Raw genomic sequence first — 13,949 nt, 5'->3', positions numbered from 1 at the left:
CAGTCCCACATCCCAGAAGCCAGGAGAGTTGGTCACTCTACTTGACAGGCATTCAGTAAATGGAACATATTCTTTTCTTTGCGGGAGGTGGGGGAGAGTAGAGACAGGGTCTCACTATGTTACCCAGGCTGGTCTTGAACTCCTAAGCTCAAGCAATCTTCCTGCCTCAGCTTCCCAAAGTGCTGGGATTACAAGCATGTGCCACCGTGCCCAGCCAAATGGAACAGATTCTAATATGAGGAACAGAAATTAACTAAAAGTAAAAATGCATCAGAGTGAACAGGCAACCTATGAAACGGGAGAAAATTTTTACAATCTACCCATCTGACAAAGTGCTAATATCCAGAATCTACAAAGAACTTAAACAAATTTACAAGAAAAAAACAAACAACCCCATCAAAAAGTGGACAAAGGATATGTACAGACACTTCTCAAAAGAAGACATTTATGCAGCCAAAAGACACATGAAAAAATGCTCGTCATCACTGATCATCAGAAAAATGCAAATCAAAACCACAATGAGATACCATCTCACACCAGTTAGAATGGCCATCATTAAAAAGTCAGGAGAAAACACGTGCTGGAGAGGATGTGGAGAAATAGGAACGCTTTTACACGGCTGGTAGGACTGTAAACTAGTTCAACCATTGTGGAAGACAGTGTGGCGATTCCTCAAGGATCTAGAACTAGAAATACCATTTGACCCAGGCATCCCATTACTGGGTATATACCTAAAATCATGCTACTATAAAGACACATGCACACGTATGTTTATTGCAGCACTATTCACAATAGCAAAAACTTGGAACCAACCGAAATGTCCATCAAGATAGACTGGATTAAGAAAATGTGGCACATATACACCATGGAATACTATGCAGCCATAAAAAAGGATGAGTTCATGTCCTTTGCAGGGACATGAATGAAGCTGGAAACCATCATTCTCAGCAAACTATCACAAGGACAGAAAAACAAACACCGCATGTTCTCACTCATAGGTGGGAACTGAACAATGAGAACACTTGGATTCAGGGCGGGGAACATCACACATGGGGGCCTGTCGTGGGGTGGGGGGCAGAGGGACGGATAGCATTAGAAGAAATATCTAATGTAAATGATGAGTTAATGGGTGCAGCAAACCAACATGGCACATGTATACCTATGTAACAAACCTACACGTTGTGCACAGGTACCCTTCAAAAAAAACCAAAAAAAGGAAAAATGCAATGTGGAAAAATCATGCAAAACAGTTTCAGCAGTGAGACAGCCAGACCACTGTCTGTGAATTAGAATCTTCTCTTTTGTGGTAGGCAGAATTCTAAGACCACACCCCCTGGTGTGCACACCCAGTGTAATCCCCTCCCCAGGAGTGGAGGTGAGCATGGCCGGCTCAGGGGTGCCATTTTTCAGACATGGAAAGTCAGAAAGATTTGAAGCTATAGCAGATACTCTCCTTCTGGCCTTGAAGAAGCAAACTGCATGCTGTGGAGAGGGCCACATGGCTGGGACTAGTGAGGGCCTCTAAGACCGGAGGTCCTCAGTCCTACAACCACAAGGAACTGATTTCTGCCAACAACCTGAATGAGCTTGGGAGAAGGCCCTGAGCCTCAGAGGAGCTAGCAGTCCTGGCTGGTACCACGTTTCCCAGCCTGGGAGACCTAAGCAGAGGCCCCAGACATACCATAACAGGGCTTCAGAACTACAGAACTGTGAGACTAAAAATGGGTAATGTTTTAAGCCACCAAGTCTGGAGTAATTTGTTACATATGAATAAAAAAAAATTTTTGAAGAGGATCCACTTCAAAGGTACAGATATGTGTGTGTGTGGGGGGGATAATGTGTGCATGCCTATATGTATATGCCCAATATATTATTTGTAAAACATAATTTCTTGCATAAAATGACTTTTTTAATGGAAAAAGTTCAAATTCAAAAGAAGCTTCTTAACAAACTCATTGGAAAAATGAATCTCAAAATACTCTTGGCCTTACAACTAAAACTTTCATACATTGATGATGAGGTGTAAATAGTACAGCCACTTTGGAAAACAGGTAATTTCTACTAAACCTAAACACATGCAACACTATGACTTAGAAATTCCACCTTCTGAATGCACAGGTCCATACAAAGACGCGCACACAAATGTTCATAGCAGCATTAGTCATAACAGCCAAAATCTGGAAGCAATCCAAATACCCAGGAACAGGAGAAGAAAAACACCAGGTATCTTCCTTCAGTGGAAAATTCACATCAATTAAAAAGAACAAACTAATAATATACACAACAGGGATGAATCTCACAGACATCATGTTGAGTGAAAGAAGCCAGACACAGAGAGTATGTAATGAAGGATTCCATTTCCATTAAGCAGTGACAGAAGTCAGAATATGAGTTACTTCTCAGGAGGGGCGTGCTAGGATCTCAATGTTTCCATTCCCACAAAATTCAATGTTGAAACCTAATCCCCATGTGGTGGTATCAAGAGGTGGGGCCTTTGGGAGGTGATCAGGTCTTGAGGGCTCTGCCCTCATAATGGGATTCCTACCCTTATAAGATAGGCCCAAGGAAGCTCCCTTGCCCCTTCCACCATGTGAGGACACAGGAACGAGGTGCCATTTATGGAGGAGAGAGCCCTCACCAGACACTGAACCTGCTAACATCTTGATCTTCGACTTCCCAGTCTTCAGAACTGTGAGCAATAAATTTCTGTTGTTTATGGATTACCCAGTCTAAGATATTTTGTTTTAGCAGCAGGAATGGATTAAGACAGAATGTAAAATCTGGGAAGGAGCACCAAGTACCTGTAACTGGTGCTGGAAATGCTCTATATTTTGATATTGTTGGCGCTTACATGGGTGACTGCATATAAAAATAATCGAGAGTTAAGTTTAGTGCACTTTACTGAATGTTTACATTGCTATGATCTCAATGTTTGTGTGCCCCCAAAATTTGTATGGTGAATCTCCCTAGGTGATGGTAATAAGAGGTAGGGTCTTTATAGGGGTGATTAAGTCATGAGAATGGAGCCCTCATGTATGGGATTAGTGGCCTCATAAAAGAGGGCTCAGAGACACTCTCATCCTCTTTCCACCAAGAAGAAATCAAAAACTCTACCATACTAGCCCCCGATCTTGAGACTTTCAGCCTCCCGAACTGTGAGAAATAAATTTCTACTGTTTATAAGCCACCTATACTTGTATAAGACCTATACTTGAAAAATATTCCTGCTCCTTTACAATAGCTATTTAATAACCATTTAATGACATTTTTAAGATGCCTGAAATAGTCATGGATTCCTCATTTTAAAAACACCCAAATAAGCTAGTGAAGAGTAAAACATGAATATTGCGAAGGTGCTATACAAGCATAACTTTGCAAGAAATTATCAATCACGCTCTTCTTTAAAACACAATGCCTAACACTTAAGTAATGCTCAATAAATGTTGGTTGCATGAATTTCATAATCCCACTGCTTATATTTTAGAAGCCCAGAGGAATCTATATGTACAAATATATGGCATAATACCCTCAATATAATAAACCCTATACATGTGAAAAACTATGGTTTTTGTCCATTAACTACTTCTTTACCTCCAAGTACAAAAACATACAAGCCAAGTGTTAAGCCATCACCAAAGGAACGTAGATGTTAACTGTGCAAGGTAAAGGCAGCACCACTTTCATTTTTCACACTGTCAGTGGGACATCAGGGGTGGGGGTAATAACTCTTTGCCATGTAGACTTGGAGCAAGAAAAGTTGGTTAGGATCATCTAATTTAACCCCCTACCCTGGTTAGAAAGCGCCCTGGCCTCCCTACTGCTGGGCGTCTTCCCACTGCCTGGACCCTCTAAGAGAGACAGTGCAGGGAGAAGACAGCAGGGGTGCCAGGGACAACTGACCCACTTGGGGAGGGGCAGCCTACTGTGAACTGTGTCCACCTTAGCATCTTTTCTGCCAGTGCATAAGAGGCAGAACTCACAGCATGGGAAGTCTCACTTGGCAGCAAGTCTATGAAACTGAAATGAAGGAAGTTTCAAGTCCACAAGGGGCTCAAAAACACCACTGGAAGTGACCAAAAAGTGAAACAAAACCACAGCTCACCTCACTATTGTGGCCCCGGAGGTTGAAATTTATCCTCTGCGGAGTACTCCTGTCCCTGCGACAGTGACTAGAGGTGAAAGTCACCCCAACCACTCCTCGCCCGTTGCCTGTGGCCAGCCAGCCTTCCTCATAGTAGCGCCTCCTGCACACAGGCTTCTCCTTCTCACTCTTGGGGACACGCCCCTTCCAGGACAGGCACAGGATGTTGGAGTCGCTGCAAAGCACAGGCCCATGTTCCACTGCTGCATACATACTTTCTGCAATGAACTGTTTTACCTAAAAAGTAATGCTAATGCTGTGAAATTTAAACCAATTTCTTTCATTGGTATATGTGTTTTTGTGGTTGACTTGTGTTGCCTTTTTCCCCCTTTAATTAAGACTGACTTGAATCTAATTAGAAGGTCAGTATTTTATAAAGATCCACCAAATGCATAGTGAAAAAATTCCTCTATAAAAGATGATGGCAGTCTTCTAAGAAAAGGTAATGCTTAAAAAAACATGGGGTCCATTTTTATTTTCAAGTTCTCAGAGGAAGAACGTGCTGATCCTTTGGAGAAAGAGCATCGTTAAATTAAGTGGTGATCAAGAAACGGTTTTCTTCTTTTTACTTCACTTGGTTATTCTCATTCAGCCTGAGATTCCAGTTTAGTGTAATATGATTCCAGAGACAAACGGTTGCAAATACATAGATTTCAAGTAACTTAAGGCTTTAAGAATCCCTCTAGCTCAAATTTTTTCTTCAAAAGTTCGGATGCAGAGACAGAATACACAGGATCATCTTCCTTCTGAAGCCACCCTCTAGCATGTTTTCTGAACTAGACAAATTTCTGCTGCTAAAGCTGAAAAAGATTGCATAAAGGGAAAAAAAGGCACACAAACCGTGTAAAACAGACCAGAGTTTGTGCAGACAAGAGTCCAAATTTTAGGAAGAAAAATAGACTCTCTCCTTGTTGTTTCAGAACCAGAAACCTTCCACCTCAAAGCTTGGCCCTGTGTCCCCGGGGAACGCAGGGCTCCATCGGACTACTCCTCCACCAGCCGGCGCACCCCTCAGTGCCATAGAGGCTAGAAAGAAGGCCCCTTCACTCAAGAGGCAGAATGTTCCAGCGCTCTTACAGTGGTCCCAGTGTTTGCCGTGGGTGAGTCTTAAATCCTCTTGCTGACAAAACAGAGCCACGCTGCAAGATTTTGTTTCTTTGCTCGTCTCCCTTCTCGCTCCCCCAGTTAGCACTCCCCTTTTCTGCTCCTAAAGATCTTTTTCCATCTTGATGAAAAAAGCTAATCTTAGAATTAAGTCCATCAGGTAATCTTCTCATACACAAGTCTTCTTGGAGTTGACAAGGAAGATAATCCCTTAAAACAAAAGCAGAAGCCAGTCAGATTCCCCCAACTGTCTCCCTAGAGAGTGATCGTGTTTTGCTGATGGGTGCTTTCCTGTTCACATTCAGAGACTGTCTCCAAACACCACACCACTAGTCCAAAAAAAAGAAAGCTTTGCTTGGATTTTCCTTGATATTTATTTTATAATTATTGGTTTCAATTGCTATTTTACAATATTATCCTATAGATGCAGGAAAAAAAGGGGGAAATAATAAATTAAAATTTCTCAAATACAGTTAATTAAGATGGGGAAAGGAATCAGTTCATTATTCAAACTTATCCCATCATACTTGAACTTGCTTTCCTCTAGCCATAACCACAGTAGGAGTTACTTTTCAGTCTAGAATTTTAATCCGTCCAAATCACCAAACCCACTGAAAAATAAAGTGCAACAAACACTGTGTGAGCCGCTGCAATGTTTGAAATCACACTTCTTTCTCAGTCACCTTCTCACTTAGTTCCTTCTTTAAACTGCAGAATATTTTTGTGGTTTAATCTGTGCAAATTTTTTTTTCTTCTTTTTGCAGACTTTCTTTACCCATGCAGACCATATGGAAAATTGGCCATTAGTGATATATTTTTCTCCCCGGGCTCCTGAGCCCAGTGGTGTCAAGTTGCTCCATCTGATTCTTAAATTAATTTTCATCAGTTGTAAAACTCTCAAGTGTGCACAAGAATAAGCCTGTCTTCCCGTGTGAATGTGTAAGTACAGAAAGAAGGTTTTAAATGCACATAGACACACACTCTTCAACTGCCATACGAAGCGTCTGTTTCCCCAGTCATTTCAGGAACCATCAGATTATTCACGGTTGGGGGGCCCTGGAGTCTTACAAATCTGTTAAAAAAAAAAAAAAAAAGATATAAAATTAAAAAACTTTAAAACACTGAAAAATAAAAGTTTTAAGAATAATTGCTGAAACTGAAATGAGAGACCCATCTTTACACTTAACATCAAATGGAGCTACTGGCTGCACTGAATGGTAAAATCCAATAGTGAAAGGATACACCTCACCAGACTCAAGACAACATACAACACATGAGAGTTCTGCCTGCCACTGATCGTGGTATTCAGTTTGTCAGCAGCTGGGCACATCTGAATGAAATCATAACTGCCATTCTTCCACATTGAACTGTACTTTCTAAGACTCTGAACTCAGAATGTGAGACTCTACCCCTCCAGAGACCATGGTCACTGTTTAAGCAGGCATCCTCAAAAAGGAGACTGAAATGACTCAGGCAAGTTATCTAGATTGATTTTTTTACGATTAATAAAAGATATTCCCTCAAGACACAAAGCAGTAAGGGCCTTTAAAAATCATCCGTCCCTGATGGCTGGCAGGTCTCACAGCAAAGCGCAGCTGTTTTCTAAGCTTTTAAGTTGTCTACCAGCAATAAAGTTCTAGAGAATCTCTCTCTAGCAAATCCATTTCATCTTCTTCCTACTGCCTGAAGTCCAGGCCGCATCACATCCTCTACAAACACGAGAACACTCTGTCCCTAACTTACTCATCCTCCCAGCCCTGCGGCCCTGCCAGTCCTTCCAGAAGGCAGAGTGGCCTTTGTCAAATTCAGCAGACTCTCTCAGTCCCCTGGGGCAGCTGAAGCAGCCCAGGCCCACCCCACAGGAACTGAACACTGCAAGGGAAGGGCCCAAGTGTTCGCATTTCTAACAAGCTCCCAAGAGATGCTAATGCTGCTGGTCAGGGAACCAGGCTTTGAGAACTACTGGCCTGTAGCATCAAGTCCCAGCAAAAGACCCTACTTTCATCATAATACTAGGACATAATTTGCCTTCTTCCATGTTCACATTTGTATCTATGGTACAAAATCAACAGTGGGTCAAACTGCAAGCTCTTTAACACTAATCAAGGTAGAGGTACCAACTGCACCAGTAGTCACAGATTGAAAAAAAAGAAAAAAAAAAACAGCCTCACTTAAAAACATCTTTGATACGGCAGTAAAAATTATTAATTTTATTAAATATCAGCCCTTGAGTACATGGTTTTTAATACCCTTGTGTCCCAAAATAGTAGGTACACATAAAGTACTTCTGTGGACTACTGAAGCACCATGGTGGTCCCAGGAAAAAGCATGTGTTATACAGTTTAAGTTGCAAAATGAACTGCTTGCTTTTTTCATGGAATACCATGTGACATGGTTTGAATGTTTGGCCCCTCCAAATCCCATGCTGAAACGTAACCCCCAATGTTAGAGGTGGGGCCTGGTGGGAGGTGTTTGGATCATGGGGGCAGTCCCTCATGAATGTCTTAGTGCTGTCTTCTGATAGTGAGTGAACTCTCACAATACCTGGTTGTTTAAAAGAATGTAGCACCAGGAGTTCGAGACCAGACCGGCCAACATGGTGAAATCCTGTCTCTACTAAAAATACAAAAATTACCCACGCATGGCCGGGCGCGGTGGCTCACGCTTGTGATCCCAGCATTTTGGGAGGCCGAGGCGGGCGAATCACGAGGTCAGGAGATCGAGACCACGGTGAAACCCCGTCTCTACCAAAAATACAAAAAATTAGCCGGGCGTGGTGGTGGGCGCCTGTAGTCCCAGCTACTCGGAGAGGCTGAGGCAGGAGAATGGCGTGAACCCGGGAGGCGAAGCTTGCAGTGAGCCCAGATTGCGCCACTGCACTCCAGCCTGGGCAACAGAGCGAGACTCTGTCTCAAAAAAAAAAAAAAAAAAAAAAAAATTACCCAAGCATGATGGTGGGCACCTGTAATCCCAACTACTCGGGAGGCTGAGGCAGAAGAATTGCTTGAAACTGGAAGGCAGAGGTTGCAGTGAGCCAAGATCGCACTACTGCACTCCAGCCTGAGTGAAAGAGAAAAACTCCGTCTCAAAAAAAAAAAAAAAAGAGTGTAGCACCTCCCACCTCTCTTGCTGCTCCCACTCTAGCTATGTGACACGCTAGTTCCTTGTCACCTTCTGCCATGTTTGTAAGCTTCCTGAGGCCTCACCAGAAGCAGATGCCAGCACCATGCTTCCTGTAAAGCCTGCAGAGCCATGAGCCAATTAAAACAATTTTCTTTATAAATTACCCAGTCTCAGGTATTCCTTATAGTAATGGAAATGGGCTAATACCCCAAGTTTACTAAAAAGTATGAATGACAAATTATGGTTGTTCCAGCTGGGATATTTGACCGACATTTTCTTGAACATAAACAAAGTAAGCCTGCCACTTTAAGGAAAACAACTAACAGAATTTGTTGTCGAAAATAAAAACTGAGCTTTCAAGTTAAATTTAGACTTTTGCGAAAATCAGCACTCATCACTATGAGCTTGTGAGCTCCCCATGTAACTGGGGGTGATGTTAATAAATGTGAATTTTTTTATTTTTTATCCCATATTTCATTATATATCAATATTTGGAAGACTCACATACTTGGTAAACCAATATTTTCCAAATGACCAACAAAGATGATAGAAATTATACTTGAGTAAAAGATCCATTCAAGGTACAAGACTTTGGGAGGCCGAGGCAGGGGTATCACCAGAGGTTAGGAGTTCGAGACCAGGCTGGCCAACATGGTGAAACCCCATCTCTACTAAAAAATACAAAAATTAGCTGGGTGTGGTGGCGGGTGCCTGTAGTCCCAGCTACTCGGGAGGCTGAGGCAGGAGAATCAATTGAACCCAGGAGGCAGAGGTTGCAGTGAGCTGACATCATACCACCGCACTCTAGTCTGGGTGACAGTGAGACTCCGTCTCAAAAACAAAACAAAAAAAGTGCAAAGAAGACAAATGAATTTTAATGTAACCAAGGATGAAAAATTCACTGATATATTTCATTCAAATTCTATATTGCAACTAACCTTTGAGAAACTACCACTTGTTGAATTTTAGTGTGGTTATCAAAGAAAAATATCCATGATTATCTGAAGACTATTAAAATCCTCCTTTCTTTTCCAATTATATATGTGTGAGGCTGAATTTTCTTCATATACTTCAACAAAAACGACATATTGCAACAGATTAAATGTAGAAGCAAATATGAGAACCTAGCCATCTTTAAGTAAGCCAGACATTAGATATTGCTGCCAAGATATAAAACAATAAACTCTTATTATTAAATGTTTTAGTTTTAGGAAAAGCAGTTGTTTTCATAAAAATATATAACTTATTTAATGGGTTTATGTTTTTAATAAATTAGGGAATATTTTTTAATTTATCAGTTTTATTTTATATTTTTGAGACACAGCCTCACTCTGTTGCCCAGGCTGGAGTACAGTGGTGTGATCACAGCTCACTGCAGCCTCAACTTCCTGAGCTCAAAAAAATCCTCCCACCTCAGCCTCCTGAAGACCACAGGTGCACACCACCACATCCAGTTAACTTTTGTATTGTGTGTAGAGACAGGGTTTTGCCACGTTAGCCAGGCTGGTCTCGAACTCTGAGGCTCAAGTGATCCACCCCTGCTCAGTCTCCCGAAGTAGCTGGGATTACAGTGTCAGCTGCTGCACCCAGCCAGGTTTAATTTCTAATATGGTAAATATCAACAGATAACCACAAAAACAAAAGTTCCTTTGGACCTTCAATAATTTTTATGAATATAAAGGAGCCCCGAAACAAAAAAGTTCAAAAATCACAGACATATACTAACTCTCTAAAATGTAAATCTATCTTTCCTTCTTTCTTTATTTTGAGAAGGGGTCTCACTCTCACCCAGGCTGCAGTGCAGTGGTGCAATCTTGGCTCACTGCAACCTCCCTTGAACTAGGCTCAAGCAATCCTTCCACCTCAGCCTCTTGAGGAGCTGGGACTACAGGCGCACGCCGCCATGCCCGACTAACTTTTTGTATTTTTTGAAGAGACAGCGTTTCCCAGTGTTGCCCAGGTTAGTCTCGAAAACTCCTGGGCACAAGTGATCTGCCTGCCTCAGCCTCTCAAAGTACTGGGATTAAAGGCATGAGCTACAATGCCCAGCCAAATGTAAATCTTAAATAACTATTTTATTAAGGCATATAGGATAAATTTCCACAGTAAAAGCACAGTGTTCCATTTCACATATACTGTTAAGGTTTTTAACCAAACTTTAAAAATATCTTTAGAATCATAAAACGCCATATATGCTAGACAAATATGGCAGTTCTTTTTTAAATTCCACTTTATTATGATTCAAAATGCATAATGGATACAAAAATCTAACAGAAAAGAACAATCAAAGCATCCGAATTACTGAAAGGCTGGTGCCAATTTTATCGATACCATTAACAAAAATGAGTGGTGTTGGACATTTCACTTCCTTTCTTTCTGCCTTTTCTCATAAAGATGAGAAAACGAGAATAGTAACTAAACCGATTAAGTTTCCAAGGAATGATAAGAATATTGTCAAATCAACACTAGTAAGGGGGGTTGGTACAAAATGATTAAAAACCAACTATCAAATTGAAAGCAGAAACTTAAACAGATATTTGTATGCCAATGTTCATGGCAGCATGATTCACAGTAGCCAAAATTTGAAACCAACATAAATGACTTTTTTTTTTTTTTTTTTTTTTTTTTGAGACAGAGTTTCTCTCTGTCTTTCAAGCTGGAGTGCAGGGACGTGATCACAACTCACTGCAGCCTTCAACTCCTAGGCTCAAGCTATACTCCCACCTCAGCCTCCCAAATAGTTGGGACTACAGGTACATACCACCAGGCTAGCTAATTTTTTTTTTTTTAATTTTTGGTACAGACAGGTCTTATTATATTGCCCAGGCTGGTCTGGAACTCCTGAGCTCAAGCAATCCTCCCACCTCAGCCTCCCAAAGGGCTGGAATTATAGGTGTGAGCCTCCACACCCAGCAACAACCCAAATGTCCACTGATGGATGAACGGGTAAACAAAATGTGATATATGTACACACACACACACACACACACACACACACACGCAATGAAATACCATTCAGCCTTAAAAAGGAGAGTAATTCTGATACATGCTACCAAACGGATGAACTCTGAGGACATTATGCTAGGTGAAATAAGCCAGTCACAAAAAGACCAATACCTTATGACTCCAGTGATATGAGGGACCAAGAGTAGACAGTAGTAGGATTCATAGAAACGGTAAGTAGAAGGGTGAGTGCCAGGGGCTGAGGGGAGGGGAAATAAAGAGTTAGTGTTTAATGGGTATAGAGTTTTAGTTTTGTAAGATAGAAAAAGTTCTGGAGGCAAATGGTTGCAAAATAATGTGAATGTACTTTAATACCACTGAACTGTACATTTTAAAAATGGTAAAAATGGGCTGGGCACAGTGGCTCACATCCATAATCCCAACACATTGGGAGTCTGAGGCAGGAGGATGGCTTGAACCTAGGAGTTTCAGACCAGCATGGACAATATAGCAAGACCCTGTCATTACAAAAAATAAAAAAATCAGCCAGACATGGAAGTGCACACCTGTAGTCCCAGCTACTTCGAAGGCTGAGGTGGGAGGATTGCTTGAGCCCAGGAACTCAAGGCTGCAGTGGGCCATGATCACACCACTGTACTTCAGCCTGGGTGACAGAGTGAGACCCCATCTCAAAAAAAAAAAAAAAGGTAAAATTGGTAAATTTAACGGTATATATATTTTCCCTCAATTTTAAAAATGAGATAAGTTGATTAAAAAGCAACTATTCATATAAAGTATTTCAATAACAGATTGAAAGTAAATATTATTCAGCTTGTCATTATGATGTTTTTTACCCTGAACACTGTAACACAGGCCCAAGGGCAATCCTGGGTGTTTTCATTAAGAATAAACAATGCTGACCTCCACAGACACTATTAGAAACAAACCTATTTCTAATAATTACAGCTTATTTTCAGAACATTCCTGTATATCAGTATAAAACTCATACCTGCTTTTAGGATATTAGAATCTTAAACCAAAGAATACATGTGTCCAATTGAATTAATGACCTGCTAGGGTTCTAGATGCCAGTAATGAAACACATAAGATGCTTCCCACTCTAGCTTCCATACGATCCAGTTCTAATGGCAAAGAAGGTGCCCCAGAACTTGCTTGGAAAGTTCAACCTAGGGACAGGATGGTGTATCAGGTACATTAGACACTCATAGATTAATCAACCAATAAATCTTTGTTAAACAGCTATTAATATTATTAATATTATACACAAGGCCCCTGTGCTGTGTTCTCTCCCTCTCTTGTCCCCAATTAGATATTCTACTTTCTAACTTATTTTCACTACCATTTATTTTGTGTTATCTGATTCCTATTTCCCACCAACACAGATAAAATTTACCATCAGGAGTGGAGAGGTAAAAAAGCATTTTTGGTTTGTTTTGTTTTTTAAATCGTTTGAATTAACATTAGAGACTGGAGATAAATTAGGGAAGATATTTTCCACTTACACAATTTTAACAGAAATATATTCATTACAAGTTGTAAGAATGCAACCACTCTGGAAAATAGTTTGGTATTACCAGTATTACTGAAGATGTGAATACCCTGCAAATAGCATTCCCACTCCTGAGTGTGTGCACCAGACACACTCTCTGTGAGTGCTCAAGGGGAGGTAGATCTAAGGTATTCACATACAAAGTATTCACAGCAGCAGGGTTTACATCAACTCCAAACTGAAAACAACACAGACCCTTACCAGTAGTTCTGCTTTTGCCCTTTGCCTTGTGATCTTTGTTGGACCCTTATCAGTTCTGCTTTTGCCCTTTGTCCTGTTCCCTCAGAAGCATGTGGTCTTTATTAGACCCTTATTAGTAGTTATGCTTTTTACCCTTTGAAGCATGTGATCTTTGTACCTACTCCCTGTTCTTACAATCCCTCCCCTTTTGAAACCCTTAATAAAAACTTGCTGGTTGGAGGTTCAGGCAGGCATCACGGTCCTACTGACATGTGATGTCACGCCCGGCGGCCCAGCAGTAAAATTCCTCTCTTTATACTGCCTGTCTTTATTTCTCAGCCGGCTGACACTTATCGGAAAATAGAACCTACGTTGAAATTCCTGTTTCCATTCTGGCCGGTAAGTCAATTGCTCAATTACTTTTACTACCTAATATTGTTTTAAACAAAGGAGATAAGACAAGGGGCCCTAGGATGGGCTCCAACGGTGAAAAAGCCGCTTATTGGATTAATAGAATTTCTGAACAACAGCCCACCTGCACCATACTCATTCAAGGAAAAAAGTTTAAGGGCCTAGTAGATACTGGGTCTGATGTTTCTATTATTTCCTCTGATTTATGGCCTTCCTCTTGGCCTAAACATCTCACTAACATCAAACTAGGAGGGATTGGAATAGCTGATAAAGTTCACCAGAGCACATTTATCTTGCATTGCACTGGCCCTGAGGGTCAAAAGGGTAAAATTCAGCCTTATATCACGCCAATCCCCACTAATATTTGGGGTAGAGATTTGCTGACACAATGGGGGGCTGAAATTAATATTCCACATAACTCTTACAGTGCTCCCAGTCAACATATAAGGGAAAACATGGGGTTTGTTCCCAGACTCG

General features: G+C 41.1%; 1 protein-coding gene across 8 annotated transcripts in view; it reads right to left on the bottom strand.

The window, feature by feature from the left end:
• TULP4 (TUB like protein 4) overlaps positions 1–13,949 on the bottom strand; it is a 287,410-nt gene that overhangs the window by 205,502 nt on the left and 67,959 nt on the right. For 6 of the 8 annotated variants that reach the window (XM_055268119.2, XM_055268155.2, XM_055268209.2 and 3 more), the window contains one exon: positions 4,103–6,317. In XM_055268119.2, coding sequence (XP_055124094.1) covers positions 4,103–4,354 — 252 coding nt within the window. In that variant the 5' untranslated portion in view covers positions 4,355–6,317. Of the gene's footprint in view, positions 1–4,102; positions 6,318–11,485; positions 11,571–12,320; positions 12,346–13,949 lie in introns of those variants that run through there. The other 2 variants (XM_063632632.1, XM_055268198.2) reach the window with 2 other exon arrangements.

Source organism: Symphalangus syndactylus, chromosome 2 (genome assembly GCF_028878055.3).
Source record: "Symphalangus syndactylus isolate Jambi chromosome 2, NHGRI_mSymSyn1-v2.1_pri, whole genome shotgun sequence".
In the NCBI taxonomy this organism is placed as follows: Eukaryota; Metazoa; Chordata; class Mammalia; order Primates; family Hylobatidae; genus Symphalangus; species Symphalangus syndactylus.
The sequence above is the reverse complement of the archived record's forward strand: the minus strand, read 5'-3'. Positions and strand labels throughout refer to the sequence as shown.